This window comes from Nilaparvata lugens, chromosome 3 (assembly GCF_014356525.2).
Source record: "Nilaparvata lugens isolate BPH chromosome 3, ASM1435652v1, whole genome shotgun sequence".
NCBI lineage: Eukaryota > Metazoa > Arthropoda > Insecta > Hemiptera > Delphacidae > Nilaparvata > Nilaparvata lugens.
Window position 1 is genome coordinate 1,490,215 of NC_052506.1, and position 18,076 is coordinate 1,508,290.

At 35.6% G+C, this 18,076-nt stretch overlaps 1 protein-coding gene across 1 annotated transcript in view; it reads right to left on the reverse strand.

The window, feature by feature from the left end:
• The window catches only part of LOC111060895 (laminin subunit alpha-2-like), a gene marked incomplete in the record, with an annotated part of 262,801 nt that overhangs the window by 111,622 nt on the left and 133,103 nt on the right, over positions 1–18,076 (reverse strand). The window contains 1 exon segment of the mRNA XM_039425289.1: positions 14,170–14,363. Coding sequence (XP_039281223.1) covers positions 14,170–14,363 — 194 coding nt within the window.

Genomic DNA, 18,076 nt, shown 5'->3' on the forward strand with positions numbered 1-18,076 from the left:
AGTTTTCCCATGAGATCCTTATTTTTTGTTCAATCTTGACAAATGGGGTGTCAATGGATTTGTTATTAGATTTACTGGAAAAAGTTACTCTTGTAGATTTTTTGTAAAATTAACGGTTTCTTAGTTATTCAAGAAATAAAAAAAAGCTGGATCTAGTTTTTTTTTCCAAAAAAGTGGGAAATCTTCATTTGAGGTTTATTGTGAGATTAGGGGTATGGCTAGGTTAGGTTAGATCAGATTACATTGGATTGGGCAAGGTTAGAACCAAGAATCAGATTTGGGGCAGATTTGGGGGCAGCTTTGGGGCAGGTTTGAGCCAGCTTTGGGGCAGTATTCTCACTTTACCCCTACTTATAGTTAATGATGAATGTACATGTCTAGCGTTTTCTCATGAACTCATGACCATCAGTCCTGAACCCATGGAAATAGATGAGATAGAAACTATTTATGAGCCAACTAATGAAGCAGTGACCGAGAGTCCCGAACATTTTGCATTAGTGAAGAATTTGATTTTTGAAACTTTGCGTACAGATCATATGAATGATGAAGAGAAAAGGGAGATATTTGATTTAGTAATTAAATTTCCCGAAATAATCAAACTTGAAAATATCCCTCTAGGGTCGACGAACTTACTCAAACACAAAATCAACACAGTTGATGACAATCCTGTATACACAAGAAATTATAGGTACCCTCAAATTTTCAAGAAAGACGTTCAAATTGAGATAGAAAAGTTGCTAAAGAACAAAATAATTCAACCCTCAAACTCCCCATACAACTCTCCAATATGGGTAATTCCCAAGAAAATGGATGCTTCTGGTCAAAAGAAAATTAGAATGGTAATCGATTACAGAAAACTCAATGAAAAAACTATAGCTGACAAATATCCTCTACCAAATATTGAAGATCTATTTGGAAAAATAGGACGAGCTACGTATTTCTCGACGATAGATTTATATTCTGGTTTCCATCAGATTGAAATGGACCCAGAGTCTGTCCCAAAAACAGCTTTTTCAACAGAAGACGGCCACTTCGAATTTCTAAGGCTTCCCTTTGGATTGAAAAATGCACCCCCATTTTTTCAGCGTAATATGAACATACTATTTGCTAGAATGCCGAATGTTTTAGTGTATATGGACGACATAATTGTATTCTCTGACAATTTAGAGGAGCATTTGAAACATTTGAGATCCGTTTTCAAAAAATTGAAAGAACACAATCTTAAAATACAGCTCGATAAAACTGAATTTTTCAAAAGAGAATTGTTGTACCTAGGACATGTAATCTCAGAAGAAGGAATTCAACCAAATCCCGCCAAATTGAAAGCAATCAAAGACTTCCCGATTCCCAAAACCGAAAAACAAATAAAACAATTTTTAGGATTAACTGGTTACTACAGAAAAATGATCAAAAACTATGCAAAAATCGCTAAGCCTCTGACTCAAGCTTTGAAAAAAGATGTCAAGGTTGACATTTCTAATAAGGAGTACGTTAATGCATTTGAAAAACTGAAAACAATGCTACAAAACAGTCCAATATTGCAGTTACCCGATTTTTCTAAACAATTCATAGTTACTACTGACGCTAGCAATTTGCTATTGGAGGAGTGCTTTCACAGATTTTCAATGGTAAAGATCTACCTGTTGCCTATGCTTCAAGGACATTGAACAAAAATGAGATCAATCTTTCAACCATAGAAAAAGAACTATTGGCTATTGTGTGGTGTTGTAAATATTTTAGGCCCTACTTATATGGACGTAAGTTTTTAATTCAGACTGATCACAAACCTCTCCAATGGCTTCATAGTATTAAAGAGCCAAATTCCAAATTGATAAGATGGAAACTTTTGTTAGAAGAATTCGATTTTGACATTACCTACATAAAAGGGAAAACCAACTTTGTAGCGGATGCTTTGTCCCGTCCTTATGACGTCACTATGATGGAAAATGAAGAGAATGGTTTTCGAGGTTTTGTGAATGATTTTCAAGGTTTGGAGAATACTAGTGATGACCTCCACGAATATGATGATATAAGTATAGACGATTTGATAAGGTTCAATACTAACACTGACGTACCCTCGATAGATAGTAGTACCTACGAAGATTTTTTTCAACGAATAGGTACATTAGGCGAGCGGAATGATAATACTGGTAATGATAACTTAGTAAATAATGCTAATCAAGGAAACTTTGTAAATAATAATGCTTATGATGACATTGATCGTGAGAATATCGTGAGTAATGATAATAATGATGACGAACAAGAAGCCGAGAACGATAATCGCAGCTTAGCTACGATACACTCGCAAGAAAGCTCAAATGAACAGGTAGTTATAGCTGATGATGATAAGTTGCTTAATATTGAGCATAACCAACTTATTCTTGAAAGAGGTGACCAAGCCCCTCAATTAAGAAAAATTTTTGGTAAAAGACGATTGACCATTTATTTTAGGAACGCTAACGATTATGATGACATGAAAAATAAATGTATTGAGTTTTTGAAACCAAAAACAGTATATGGAGTTTTCTGTTCGCGAGAAGGTGTTTTGTATGATGAGTACGAGAAAATTTTCAACAATTTTAAAAATGTGTTATTAGAAACGTTCGATTCGATAAAACTGAAAAGGTATAAGAAAATGAATTTAGATATAGTGGATACTGATGAACAAAAACAGATAATTTCAAATCACCATGGAGGAAAGACGTACCACAGAGGTATCAATGAAACATATAATCAGGTAAGAAGAAGATATTACTGGCCATCAATGCTACGAGACGTAACAGATTACATTAACAAGTGTGCTGTATGCCTGAAAGTAAAGTATGATAGACAACCTGTTAGAGTCACATATAAAGTCATTCCTACTCCAGATAAACCATTTGAAAAACTACAAATTGACTGTTTCCAATACGATAAAATGAAGTTTTTGACAATGATTGATTGTTTTTCCAAACGATTAACATTAAAGTTACATTTGGTAACCCCCTTTATAATGCTGATGTAGCTATGCATTGTTATTTACTAGCCATTAGTTTAGTTGCTTTTTCGAGTCAGTCTGTTGCCAGAGCTCGTAGAGCGTACATCGCTTATAACCATGTATTAGATGTATTAGTATGTTGAAATAAATAATTCTTTTTAAAAAGCCGGTTGGTTATTCCAGTTCCTTAACTGGCGCCCGAACCACCCTCGCGCAGTTTTCCGATGTTGTTCGTTTGATAATATTAGTTTTCCGATTCGTGTCGCGATCGCTTATTTCGACTTTGAAAAGGAACCTATCGGAGGACTAAGTGAGGTGAACCTTCAACTTCAACGGAACTTCTACACGGGATAATTCTCTGGGTCCATTTCAATCTGATGGAAACCAGAATATAAATCTATCGTCGAGAAATAAGTAGCTCGTCCTATTTTTCCAAATAGATCTTCAATATTTGGTAGAGGATATTTGTCAGCTATAGTTTTTTCATTGAGTTTTCTGTAATCGATTACCATTCTAATTTTCTTTTGACCAGAAGCATCCATTTTCTTGGGAACTACCCATATTGGAGAGTTGTATGGGGAGTTTGAGGGTTGAATTATTTTGTTCTTTAGCAACTTTTCTATCTCAATTTGAACGTCTTTCTTGAAAATTTGAGGGTACCTATAATTTCTTGTGTATACAGGATTGTCATCAACTGTGTTGATTTTGTGTTTGAGTAAGTTCGTCGACCCTAGAGGGATATTTTCAAGTTTGATTATTTCGGGAAATTTAATTACTAAATCAAATATCTCCCTTTTCTCTTCATCATTCATATGATCTGTACGCAAAGTTTCAAAAATCAAATTCTTCACTAATGCAAAATGTTCGGGACTCTCGGTCACTGATTCATTAGTTGGCTCATAAATAGTTTCTATCTCATCTATTTCCATGGGTTCAGGACTGATGGTCATGAGTTCATGAGAAAACGCTAGACATGTACATTCATCATTAACTATATCTACTATACCTTCTTCAATACTAAATTTATCATTGGTTACAGGTTTAAGCAATCCTCGTCCTACATTGGGAATAGACCTAACTGGGACAGTTATCACATTAAAACCTGGTTTCAATTCAATTTCGTTACTACTAGAATTCATTACAAATAATATTTTTTCGATCCATTATCATAATCTAACGTCTTATCCTTGAAATTAACATTGGCATTGAGTACACTTAGAGTTTCATGTCCTAATAAAATGTCATACTTCTTAGAAAATTCAAATAAATACATCTTAATTCTAGCACACATTGGAAACACTTGTGACGAGTTCATAAAAATATACTCATCTCCTTTTCTTTCACCAGCAGGTGTTTTCACGATAAATTCTTCCTTAAATCTAGTCACATCAGGTGGTACAATAGCGGGATTTATATAGTTCTTCACTGATCCAGTGTCAACAAGCCATTTTAGATTAGAATCATCGACAAAGTACGGGAGGGATTTGTTGATAATCTTCAACTCGAACTGATTGGCGGGTCCCCCGAAGGAGCTGGGCCTAATCCTAAAAAACGGTCTGCCAATTCGTTTACAGCTGAAGTGAGAGAATCGATTTGAGTTTGCATAGATTGAACGAAACTAGTTTCATCAAGTGGAGTGACATTTACGTTAGATTCGTCAATGCAATTTCCTTCCATATAATGAACATCGTGGAACGAATTGTTCCGTGCAGAGTTGTTACTACGATTGGTTGAAACAGTACGCATTGAGACAGTATTTTGAGAATTCCAATTTGGAGACTGTCGAACGTTTTGTGCACCGCCTTGGAAATTACGAAAGTTACTGTTGAAGGATTTTGGTTGGACAGTTTGAAATTGAGACTGCTGAAATCTTGCGTTAGATGGTACTAGATTCTGTTGAGGCTGTTGAGATTGGATTTGTGGAGGTTGTTGGAATTGGTTGTGTTGAAACCTATATTGGTTAAAAGGAGCAAAAGTTTGCTTGAAGGGTTGTTGGAAGCTTCGAGGTGAATACTGCCTGAATTGGGGAAACACTGATCGCGGTTGAAAGAAGGTACGCTGCCGAAATTGAGGATTGATAACTGCATTATCAGACACAGATTCCGTGAGTTTCAATTGATTTAGCACAATACTGCAATCACTGCGAAGGGTGTCGCGGGCTTCGTCCAAGTTCTTAAGCTTGTAGACTTGGAGATGAGCTCCGAGTGTTGGATGAACACCGTGAATAAGTGTCCTTACAAGTGTCATGTCAAGTTGTTCAAGAAGGTTTTTGAGTAAGTCGCCGGATACACCGTCTAATTTGTAGCGAGTAACTACCCTGGTTCGTTTTTCGTTTAGTCTGTCAAGAAAGTCAAGGGGATGTTCATGTTGAAAAGTTTTCATGATAGCAATCTCTGCTATGAGGTCTGGAACAGTACGTTTATCGGAAAAGTGTTTCTTTATGAGTTGAATAAGTTCGATTACATTGGAGCACTCACTATTTTGAACTACGCTATCAGCTGTGCCTTCTAAGTTGTGAAGTGCAGCGGTATACAAAAGCCAGTGGTTCTGGTCACGTTGAGTTTTTTCGATAGCATCATTACAGTAAAGTTTGAAAAGTTCTTCAATGGATCTGAGAAATTTGGGAATTTTATCAGGTGTCCCATCGAACTTGGGAATAAAGTCAACAGATGTTTGGGGATAGTTGCCATAGTGGAAGAGTCTAATTTGGAGGGCTTGATGAGTTGATTTGAAGCAGAAGAAAGTGAAGCTGAGGTAGAAGAATTCATTCGTTACTTACAGTAGCAGCAATGGTAAGAACTGGATTTACTTCCGGTTGTTGGATGAAAGCGTTCCGGAAGGAGTCTGCCAGTGTGGTTGCCAAGATGAAAGGAGTCTGGCGTGGTTATCCCGTGTAGAAGTTCCGTTGAAGTTGAAGGTTCACCTCACTTAGTCCTCCGATAGGTTCCTTTTCAAAGTCGAAATAAGCGATCGCGACACGAATCGGAAAACTAATATTGTCAAACGAACAACATCGGAAAACTGCGCGAGGGTGGTTCGGGCGCCAGTTAAGGAACTGGAATAACCAACCGGCTTTTTAAAAGAATTATTTATTTCAACATACTAATACATCTAATACATGGTTATAAGCGATGTACGCTCTACGAGCTCTGGCAACAGACTGACTCGAAAAAGCAACTAAACTAATGGCTAGTAAATAACAATGCATAGCTACATCAGCATTATAAAGGGGGTTACCAAATGTAACTAATGACTTTTCTAGGTATGAATTTGATCAAAATCGTTGGAGCCGTTTTCGAGAAAATCGCGAAAAACCCTGTTTTTGACAACATTTTCGCCATTTTAGCCGCCATCTTGAATTGCATTTGATCGAAAATGTTCGTGTCGGATCCTTATAGTGTAAGGACCTTAAGTTCCAAATTTCAAGTCATTCCGTTAATTGGGAGATGAGATATCGTGTACACAGACGCGCATACACTCATACACACACACACACACACACACACACACACACACACACACACACACACACACACACACATACACACACACACACATACAGACCAATACCCAAAAACCACTTTTTTGGACTCAGGGGACCTTGAAACGTATAGAAATTCAGAAATTGGGGTACCTTAATTTTTTTCGGAAAGCAATACTTTCCTTACCTATGGTAATAGGCAAGGAAAGTAAAAGCATATAGGCTACAAATATTTGCAAAGTATTAATACAATAGATTGATCATTTGCTGATCTAAGAAAAAAAAATAGAGACCAATAATCAAATCCAATGGCTTATCAAACCTATGGTTGATAACCATTATGATATAATGGTTCATTAAATCTAAAAGTGTCCTATAGTGAAGTCCATTTACAAATTGCCTCGCAGGCTGAACAAAATACGAGATTTGTCGATTACAAATTGCCAATTACAAAATTCAGAACACATCCTCAGATTGATTATTAGATAGCTTTAATAAGTGTCGATCAAAAATAATAATTAGAGACTTATTGAATTCAATGACCTATAGGCCTATATTTATAGATCCAAACAGTGTCATATATTGAGGTTCACTTACAGATTGCCAATATCAAATATAGAACTTGCTGAGGCAATACTCCTATTACAAAAAGAAGCAATAAGAATAATTCTAAATCTTGATAGAGAGCGATCATGCAAGCCATTCTTCAATAAGTTAAAGTTCATGACGGTGTACAGCCTGTACATTTATAGGACAATATTATATATAAAAACTAACGAATCTAGATTCCCACGGCAAGTAGATATACATAATTACAACACAAGACATAAAAATAATTTTACAATAAAGAAACACAATAAGGAAAAATATAAACAAAGTCCAACGTACATGGGAATAAAATTTATTGGTTGTCTCCCAGGTTGCATAAGACATGAACCTGATAGATCAAAATTTAAGGAATTGCTGAGAGCATATTTGATGGATTTAGCATGCTACAGTATAGACGAGTTTACTGTAAAAAAATGAATTTATACAGTCACTAATTTCTCTTTAGCTTTAAGTTAGTTCTTAGTTTTTGACTTTTTCATGTACATTTTCATGTATGTTTTGGAAAGAAATAAATGATTGATTGATTGATTGATTGATTGATTGATTGATTGATTGATAGGAGAATCCCATTCACGAAGTTCACTACATATAACTTCATACTAGATAAGTGAATTATTTACACCTTCAAGTATACAAGTAACTCACACTGCAGATGACTTTCGTCAATGATTTTGATTTTGGGTAAAAACTTGATGATATTGTCAAAATCACAAGTGTGGTTAACATTGGTGTAGTGTCACCTGGTCGTATGGGACATATATATGAATCATATATTAACTCATATTGATCAGAATTTCAAAGTTTTTTAATAAAAAGTTCAATGAACAGTGTTTCTGTCTTTGAACAATCTTTGTCATCGACAGAAAGATTGTTTATTTTATTTGTTGTCAATATTAACGTAGCTTCTCTTTGTTTCTAATAACAGACGTGCCGCCTGTGCGACAGATAAAAATATGTACTTGAAATGGCTTTCATGTTTGCCATTGACTGAGTTTGTATTAATACCCAAAATTTAGCTTTTGGGGCAGAGCTCGTTCGTTAGGACTGTGAGTAAAGTCCGGCTGATCCAGTGAAGAAGGCTAGATTTCGTTTCGTTTTATAATACAGTTATTGTCACAGATCGGGCAGTTTAAAAGTAATTGTATTATTAACTGTATTTATAATACAGTTATTCTGTCACAGATCGGGCAGTTTAAAAGTAATTGTATTATTAAGGGAGACGGATTCTGAGCCTATTCATTGGTTCTGTAAATTTTTGTTCTTTTAAAATACCAACTGTAAAGTCGCGATTAAACCAGTGGATGCCAAAGGGGGAAGCCATATTCAAAAGGTAGGTGACTTCTGGGTTAAGATCATTGTTCTTAATTTTCATAGCCACACAAAGATTGAATCATCGTAAGCAGCAGCGAATTGTTTTCCCCATTAAATTCAATTTTGATATTGTGTTTGTATATATATTTATATTTTACCTTTTTGGAATAGAGAAAAATCAATTTATTATTTTCAACCATGTAAACCGAAAGATACCAATTAAATAAAGTTCTAGTATTTCTGTTCTCTTTTGTTATTTATTTATTTATTTATTCATTTACAATGGAGACAACGGGTTTCCCCAAACATGTCTCCTTAACAAGAAAATGCAAAATCTTAAAATATAATATATAGAAAACTTATAAAAAATCATAAAAAGAAATAAGGTACAAATGGTAATATTTATCCTATTACATATGGTAATAAGGTACAAAATGATAATATGGAAAAATACAATAATTTAAAAAAAAAATAATATGAAAAGATGAGATGAATACAAAGCATCGAAATACTACTCATAAAAGGTCCAAAAATGGAAAATATAAAATTCTAATAACACAAGTATTAAAAGAATGAAATAACCAAAAATATAACTTATTAATGAGTTCCAAGTCCCAAAACATATGCACACCCACACATACATGAAAAAATGATCGATGTAGACCAGATCACAATATCAATGCTCAGACCAGACCATTGTATAGAGCTTTTCGGAATCTAGCGCGAGAGAACCAGAAGAGATCTAGGTGCCCGGACAAACTATTGTAGCTTCTCTGAATTCTGTTGAGAGGAGAATTGTAATTTCTAAGTGTTCTGGAACGAGGAACCAGAAAAGAAAATTCAGATCGACGAGCCACAGGTGAGATATAAATATTCATTTTAGATAGCAAGTATGATGAATCAATTTCATTATTTAAGAGATCAAAAAGAAAAATAAGTGCTCTAACATCACGCCTAACTTTTAATGATGTAATATGGAATAAAGTTCTCAGTGACTCTGTTGGGAAATCAAAAGGACAAAAACGATTAAATTTCTTATAGAACATGATTCTTAAAAACTTATTTTGAAGCCGTTCTAGAACATTTATTCTATCCATATGATATGGATTCCATATCTCTGAGGCATATTCTAGCAAGCTTCTCACTAGTGACTTATAAATCAGAATCAAAGGCTCTACATCACTAAAGGGCGAACAGGTCCTCAGAATAAACCCCATTTGTTGGTTGGCCCTAGCAGCTATTGAATCAATGTGTGAATTGAAGGAAAAATCTGAAGAAAAATTCACTCCAAGATCTTTGAAATTCGTCACCTGTTCCAATGGCCTGTTATTTACGTGGAAAATATTAATGTGCGGTCTCAATTGGCGATTGAAACTTAGGAACTTACATTTGGTAACATTTATCTTCAGACCATTAGTTTCACACCATTGGTAAAAATTGTTGATATCGCCCTGTAAAGCAAGCCCATCATTTACATTCTTGATCTCCCTGAACAATTTGACGTCATCTGCGTACATCAGGCAGGAAGAATTCTTTATAATAGTGGGGACATAATTTATAAACAAGAGGAACAAAAGTGGGCCAAGATTGGAACCCTGAGGTACCCCAGATGCACATATGAATGATTTGGATTTGAAATTTTGAATTTTAACAAACTGCATTCTTGATTGCAGATAACTCTGCAGGAGGTTCACTAAATTATCACTAAAACCCATCCGCCTAAGCTTTTTCAACAGTAGTCCATGACTAATAGTATCAAAAGCCTTGGATAAGTCCGTATAGATAACATCTACACGGCCTCCCCCATCCAAAACTTGAGATATTTTATCACTAAAGGTCATTAGGTTAGTGACAGTTGAACGACCAGGTAAAAAACCATGCTGCTCATCCGCAATGATGCTCTTGACCTGTTTAAAAATATTAGAATGTAAAACTTTTTCGTATATTTTTGAAAAACAATTTAAGATAGAAATTGGTCTGAAATTACTAATATCAGCTCTTTTACCAGACTTAAAAACAGGGGTAATTCTAGCAGTTTTCCACTTCAGAGGAAATTTGCCAGTTTTCACAGATATATTAAAAATAAAGTGCAGGGGAGCTACTAGAACATTCGCACAGCCTTTAACAATAAATGTAGGTATTGCATCAGGGCCCTTAGAGCAGCCAGATCTTAAAGCACCTATAGCAGTAATAATCTCATTACCAGACACTGTACCTATTTGGATTAACCCTGGAAGAAAATGCAATATACAAGGCATCAACACTCAATGCAGGATGATGGCCATCCTCAGGAAGGAGGGGATCATCATTCGTTTCAACGCTTACGGGGAAATTATCACAGTTCTTTCCCTCCTTACATAATTGGTGAAGGCATATCCTCCTTACATATTTGGTGGAGGCTTCTCCCGCCGTTCCTCATCTTGCTTACAGTAGCTATCCTTGTCTATTATTCGACAAAGCAAACAGCGCTATCCTTTTCTAGCTCCACAACGTTATATCAGATGCATATTTTTCTATGCATGACCAATCGCGCAGATGAGAAACCAAATCTGGAAAGAACAATAGGAACTCTCACACTGAACGCTTGCACTTGCTGGTTGCGTTCAGTCTGAGCAGCTACACGCAAGTCAAAACGTGTATCAATGGCTTTTTCCAGATTTTGTTTTTCTGCTCATGCATGATCTGACTTTCAATTGCACATTATTTTCCTAACGTAACCTAACCTAACCTAACCTTGGACCAGTTATAGAACTGGTCTGAGGCTTAATCATCAGCTGTCGATTGCATGCAATCTTAGACCATTTATAGAGTAGACACGCTGGGAAGTCTAGCCTCTGAAGCCAACATCTACTGCCAAATCCGCCCATATTGACGTCACAACCAAGCTAACAACAATGCATTGTTCAACAACAATGTAAGTTAAACACTTACACAACAAACTGTTGTGACGTCAACGTGGGCGAATTTGGCAGTAGAGATGTTGGCTTCAACAACTTTTAGTATGAATATACAATTGGCCGTGTCTACTCTATAAATGGTCTAAGCATGCAATTAATAACACATTATGAGTCCGTTCTGGGTACATAGAATGTGGTAAATTGTCCGATTCACAATTTACCAGGTAAAAAGTTGCGCGTCCCATGGGAAGAATTTTGACAGATTCTGTACCAGAAACCAGTTCCCAGTACAAAGTTCCTGCCCCACAGTCGAAGCCTGGTAAATTGTTACAGTTCAAACTATCAGAGCTCTCATTGGTCGATTGAATATTGTAGTCTGCTTGCTTCTCTACGCATGCGCTGATAACTAGTTTGTTTACCATAGCATAGCCATAGAATACATAACCAACAAAATGATGTTTGATAACCATTCATTAAATGATTTTTTCTCTGTAGAAAATTCGAGAGTAATGGAATGAAAGAAATGCACACTTTTCTAGACGGTAAGTTTGTAAAACATCCTTTCTTCATTCATGCAGCTAGTAAACGACACATTTTGGTGTGAACCAAGTTTATAAGTGCGCGCCAAAAGCTTGAACCAAAGATTTTGAAATGGCGTTCCATGGGAACATTTTGCACTAGACACGTGATGGAACAATTTACGATTGGAACTTGACAATTTACTGTACACAGAACGTACACAATGGGCCATATGAATAAAACCAAAGCAAATGCTCATGAGCATGAGCATGGAGCATAAGGTTTTGCTCATAAGCATTGGGTAGAAGCATAAGCCTTTGCTCATTTTTATATGAATAAGCTTTACCTTATGCTCCTGAACTCTGGAGCAAATGCTCACATATTTTGAAGATTTTTCATCAGCTGATTCGCCTTTTTTGAAACATTTGCTTGAGCAAATGCTGTAGTTTATTCATACAATTTTGAGTATAAGCTTTTACTTTGTTTTTATAGCTCACGTAAGCGCTAAATATGCAAGTAGGAGACACCGCTTGTGTTTGCGTCGTCTGCTCTGTTTTCTGTTTATGAATAGAGTTTTAGGTTAGTTAAGTTTAGAATTTTGAAATAATAGCATGAATAAATGTCATCTCTATAATAATCTTCAGCATAATCTTATAATATCAATAGCCTTCTTATAATCGTCTACACTCTCATCTTCTTAAATGCCTATTTCCTACTCTGTAATGGCTATCTTTATATCAGATAGCTATCTTTTTTATTTATTCCTTTGTAGGAATAATGGTGATATAATATCATGGTTGAATCTGAAAAGAGTTTTATAGTTCTCAACTATTGATTGTGCTCGTATCTGGTATAGTTTCCTCTTCCTCATACGAATTAGTTGAGCCATTTTACTATGAGCAAAAGGTGAAAAGCTGCTCTAGACTAGACTCACCTTTTTTGAAACATTTGCTTGAGCAAATGCTCTAGTTTATTCATACAATTTTGAGTATAAGCTTTTACTTTTGAGAAAATGCTTAAACTATTTCTTTGATGAGCATGAGCAAAAGGTTTTGCTCACGTTTATTCATAGAAAATGAAGCAAATGCTCCATATTTTAGAAGTGGTCTGGCCAGAGAATTCGAACTGTAGCGCCAAAATCCCAGACTGCAGTTCTGCCAATAGCAGGCTTGTGTTTGCGCCAGCGCAGACCGTCCAGCTGTTTTTGCCTTGTCGATGTTAAAACCAGTCTGTCTTGTCTAGTCACCCCGTTGTTGTGCAAGACCGAATTTGTATTTTGTCATGTAATTTCGATCGGAAATTTCTTGTAAATAATTGTTTGAGTGTAGTGTGTGTGAATTATGAATATAACAGCGTAAATAGTATTGAATTGAATTAATTTGAATCGGATTTGAATTTATAAAGAATCCAGTTTGAGCTTTGTTCGAAACACAGTGTATGACCTGCAAGTTGAACACAGAATCAACGCGAAAAGGCAGCCCGGAAGCAAACCTGTCTTTTCCCAGATTTCATCCCACCCTGAATCTGACCAAAACACCTAATAAAGGCTTCGAAGGGCAAGTAGACAAGATTGGAATTAAATCTGGTGAGTTTTTTGCTCTTTTTTATTGTTCATTAATGCAGAGTTTAACTGTAAAATTAACCTGGCTCAAATTGAAGATTAAATTCCCCTTGTTTGTATTTGATTATTTGAATAGTAAATTACAGTCCTCTGGTAGCTCTAGCCTGAGCTTTGTTCAGAACAAGAAGTATAAGCAAATGTTCAACTTTATTCATATGGCCCAAAGACCAACCGACTCAGCATGCATTGAGGCTAGTCTTATCAAAAGGTATGATTTGATTTAAGAAAATCTAAAATTCTTATCCTACCAACCTTCAATAGCCATCTATTAATGTGGCGTTTGTAGACACCTATGGACCGTGCTTCAATGTCTTCAATGTGTTGGGGATTTGCTTGAGCAAATGCTCTAGTTTATTCATACAATTTTGAGTATAAGCTTTTACTTTTGAGAACATGTCCAAACTATTTTTTTGATGAGCATGAGCAAAATGTTTTGCTCACGTTTATTCATAGAAAATGAAGAAAATGTTCCATATTTTAGAAGTATGAGCAAATGCTCGACTTATGGCCCAATGTAACATAGTATTTTTCTCTCGACTTTTCTCTGCTTTCAACTCGGGCTGACCAGTTGACAGTATGTCTTGGAGATTAGATTTTCGTAATAATTAGCATTGGTGGGTCATTGGCCGTTTTCATACCGATATCTCGTTGACACAACAGGACAGGACATGATTTACTATGATGGACAGTATTAGAGGAGTCTGTGGCTTGTAACTGCGCGAGTTCTACTGTTGGCAGATCTACTAGTACTCACAAGTGCATCCTTTGGGCGTGAGTATATGCCTGGGCTGGCATTGGCTGCAGTCCCTGGCAGTGATGCCTGGCCTACAGTTGCATTGGCCCGTCTCCTCGTCACACTCGTCACTCACACTGCCATACATGTTGCATTCACAGCGCACGCACGCGCCATCTCGCTCCAGCGGGTACCCGTACCAGCCGTAGCTGCATCTACAAACACACATTCTTTCTTTATTCAAACTCAAATTCTTTATTTGCCATAATACAATACAATTTTTCAAAACAAAAACACCATTAAAAACTTAATTTAAACATAAACAAGAAATAAATAATAATTCTCCTCAAAATTTGCTTATAGGCGTTGTCAGCAAAACCAGAGGTTTGTGTGCTGCAACGAGTATCAATCTTAGAAATCGATATATCAATAAATAATATATCAATATAAATCGATATATCGATATAATCATACTGAAATCGATATATCATACTGATATATAATCGATATATCATAATTTAATCGATATATCAATACTGAAAAAAAGAATAAATAAATAAAAGAAAAATAAATAATAAACAAAAGGAGTGCTTTAGGAAAAAATACCTAAATTAAAACTAAAAATCTATATGGAGGTGACAAAAGATAAGGATATCAATTATGAAAGAGGTGAGATACATTAACAGATTTTATCCATTCAACTATATTTCTAATGGATGACTTATTAATATGTCTTACTAGAAAGTGTTAAGGTGCCAAGTTAATAAGTTTATTGCTGATGTAAGTGAATTGTCTTCGGCAAACAGTTAAGTCTGTTGTGGCCATTCTTGAATTGAGCGCGTTGATGTAGCGCTGTTCCGTGCGGTGCTGCCTCCTGGCGGTGGATTGTCGAAAACTGTCGTCAGCCCAGGCTTTCTTGTCAGTCGGGAAAGAAAACAGACTGAGTCAAGAGTGTACAAAGCCAGACCGTACCGGCTCACTTTATTTGTTATTTGTCTGGCCGGACATTATATGTCAATAATTGATTGAAGTGTTTAATGAATGTCGTGAATATTTGGGAGAAGCAAGGAGCAGTGAAATTAATATTGCCAAGCAGCTTGTAATCATCGCCAGGCCACAGTATCAGAGTATCAGAAAGGTATTTCCTTTCCCAAAGGTATTTATCCTTCTCATTTCTATATTCCATCCTGTATTACGATTCCAATACCTTATAATTGATAATTTGGCACATATAAAAATTACGACTGGTGAGTCTATTATCTATACTAATTTGAGAATTTCCATAGCTTTGCTCACTGTAAATATTTCTTTTAATTCCAGCTTGGCAAGTATTTTCATTAAATACAATAATAATTTAGATACAGTCCTCTCACTCTACAAAACAAAGTCAGTTCTATTTATAATTGACCAAGCGAAGTGAGGTCTAAGATTCAAGTCGACGGTTTGACATTTCTCTTAATGTTTGAATGTTTATATGTTTTTATGTTGCGCATTTACGGCGAACGCGGTAATAGATTTTCATGAAATTTGACAGGTATGTTCCTTTTTAAATTGCGCGTCGACGTATATACAAGGTTTTTTGGAAATTTTGCATTTCAAGGATAATATAAAAGGAAAAAGGAGCCTCCTTTGAACGCCAATATTACCGTAGAAATCAGACTATAGAATTATTCATCATAAATCAGCTGTCTAGTGGACCATAATACTACCCGTTCAAAAACATCGAACATCTTGAAAATGTATCTTTCCATTAACGTTAGTAGACAGTTGACTACTACCCGTTCAAAAACATCGAACATCTTGAAAATGTATCTTTCCATTAACGTTAGTAGACAGTTGACTACTACCCGTTCAAAAACATCGAACATCTTGAAAATGTATCTTTCCATAACGTTAGTAGACAGTTGACTACTACCCGTTCAAAAACATCGAACATCTTGAAAATGTATCTTTCCATCAACGTTGTAGACAGTTGCAGCCAGACCTGATAACAGCGCTCACACTCACATTCAGGGACGACACGTCACGGTACGATATAGGACAGAAAGCTCTACGTTTATTTAGAATTTTTTCTAGACATTTTAATTGATAAATTAATTATTAATTTTTGAGAAAACATAACAGGTCAATGAAACTCACTGAGCGCGAGGTCTACTGTTCACAGAACTACTAGTATAGTTCGGTTGTGCTCGGAAGTTGTGTGACATTATGTATGGTTGAAATACATTTTTACATTTACTCAGGTACAGTATTAATTTTTTTATATAGAGCTGCTTTACCGTTAGCACGGGGAACTCAACAAACAAAAGATTTGTTGGGAAGCGTCTGGGACGGCCAAGAGCAGCTTTTATTACAAGTCTTTGCAATACGAGTATCTTGTTCATGTGCGTATCCAAGGCACCACCCCACACCCTGATTCCATACTGGAAAATTGATTGAGCATATGCCGAGTACACCAATTTCACTATATTCGCATCCCCGAGACCGCTCAATTTATGAAACTTATATTTATTTATTTATTTATTAGAACAGTCACAAACACGATATTTTGAAAGAGAAACAGGCCAAAACTTCTTCAATTCCTTGATTTTGGCACATAAATAGTCCAAAGTGAGGTTAAGTTTAAAATTTCTGTTTTCACCAAAGATTAACACTCAGAGAATACGTATTCGAGATATGACTGATGAATTTTTGAATTTCGAAGGGTTGATAAGAGCCGGAAATAACACTAAACAATCAAAAAGTTTCAATAATATTGAAATAAACTTTTTATAATATATGAAATGTCTCAATTTTCTACAAAAACTATCAATGTGTCTTATCCATACATCATCAAAATGATAGCGAGAGAAAAATAAAGGTAACCTTTTACTATTGCTCTTCCAAATTTGGATAAGGTTACACGTAGACCGAAATAGGTTGAGTCTTGAAGTACAAATTGAAATATACAATTACAATAATAATTAGCAATTGAAATATGGGGTCACTTAGAGAGAATCATAATTTATCCATCCACTTATTGGAACACTAGAGGCAGAGAAAATGTTGCTATTCAGCCGTATAGGCGAGAGCTTTTTGAGAGTGAGCCTGACTTCTAAAGCTGCGAATTCTATAATAAGCTCCCTATAAATTTAACGTTTGAGTTGGATGGATGATTTTAAAAACTTTAAGATTCAAGATTCGTTTTATTAACCATCAGGCTACAATTATAGCAAATTTTTCTGAGTTTTCCTTGACGTAAATTAAATTGGCGTCTTAATGGCCAGTTGCACGTACGTCTGTTGAATATGGACATTAATGCTGATTAAAAAATCAGCGTTAGTTTTACCATAGAGAAACAATAGCGTAAGTAGATATCCCATGGTATAGGGCGTTTATGTCTTAACTTTTACTGTTATCTCAAGCCGATTACTGTCGATTATTGTCGATTTTTACTGTTTTGACCGGGTAAGAGTGTATGAGCGGCACAATATGAGAGACTACCAGCGTCATAAAGCTTCACGGAAAAGAACTACTTGGACTATAGGCTTGAGATAACAGTAAAAGTTGCGACATAAACGCCCTATACCATGGGATATCTACTTATGCTATTGTTTCTCTATGATATAACTTTTTAAAATTTGTTTGGAGGCAGATTCCTGGTTGTTTGAGGCAGTTTATTATACAATATACACTGTAAGTATGGCTTCTCATAGTTTTACTAAGTCTTATTTGTGGTGCAACAATGTTCCTACTGTTCCTGGTATTATATGCATGGAAGTCTTCATGAATGGAACATTTTTCTGAGTTTTCCTTGACGTAAATTAAATTGGCGCTAGTTGCACGTACGTCTAATGAATATGGAAATTAACGCTGATTAACAAATCAGCTTTAGTTTTACGAATTCATTTCTGTTCCACAAACATCGGTTAGTTTTTAATCCCGATTA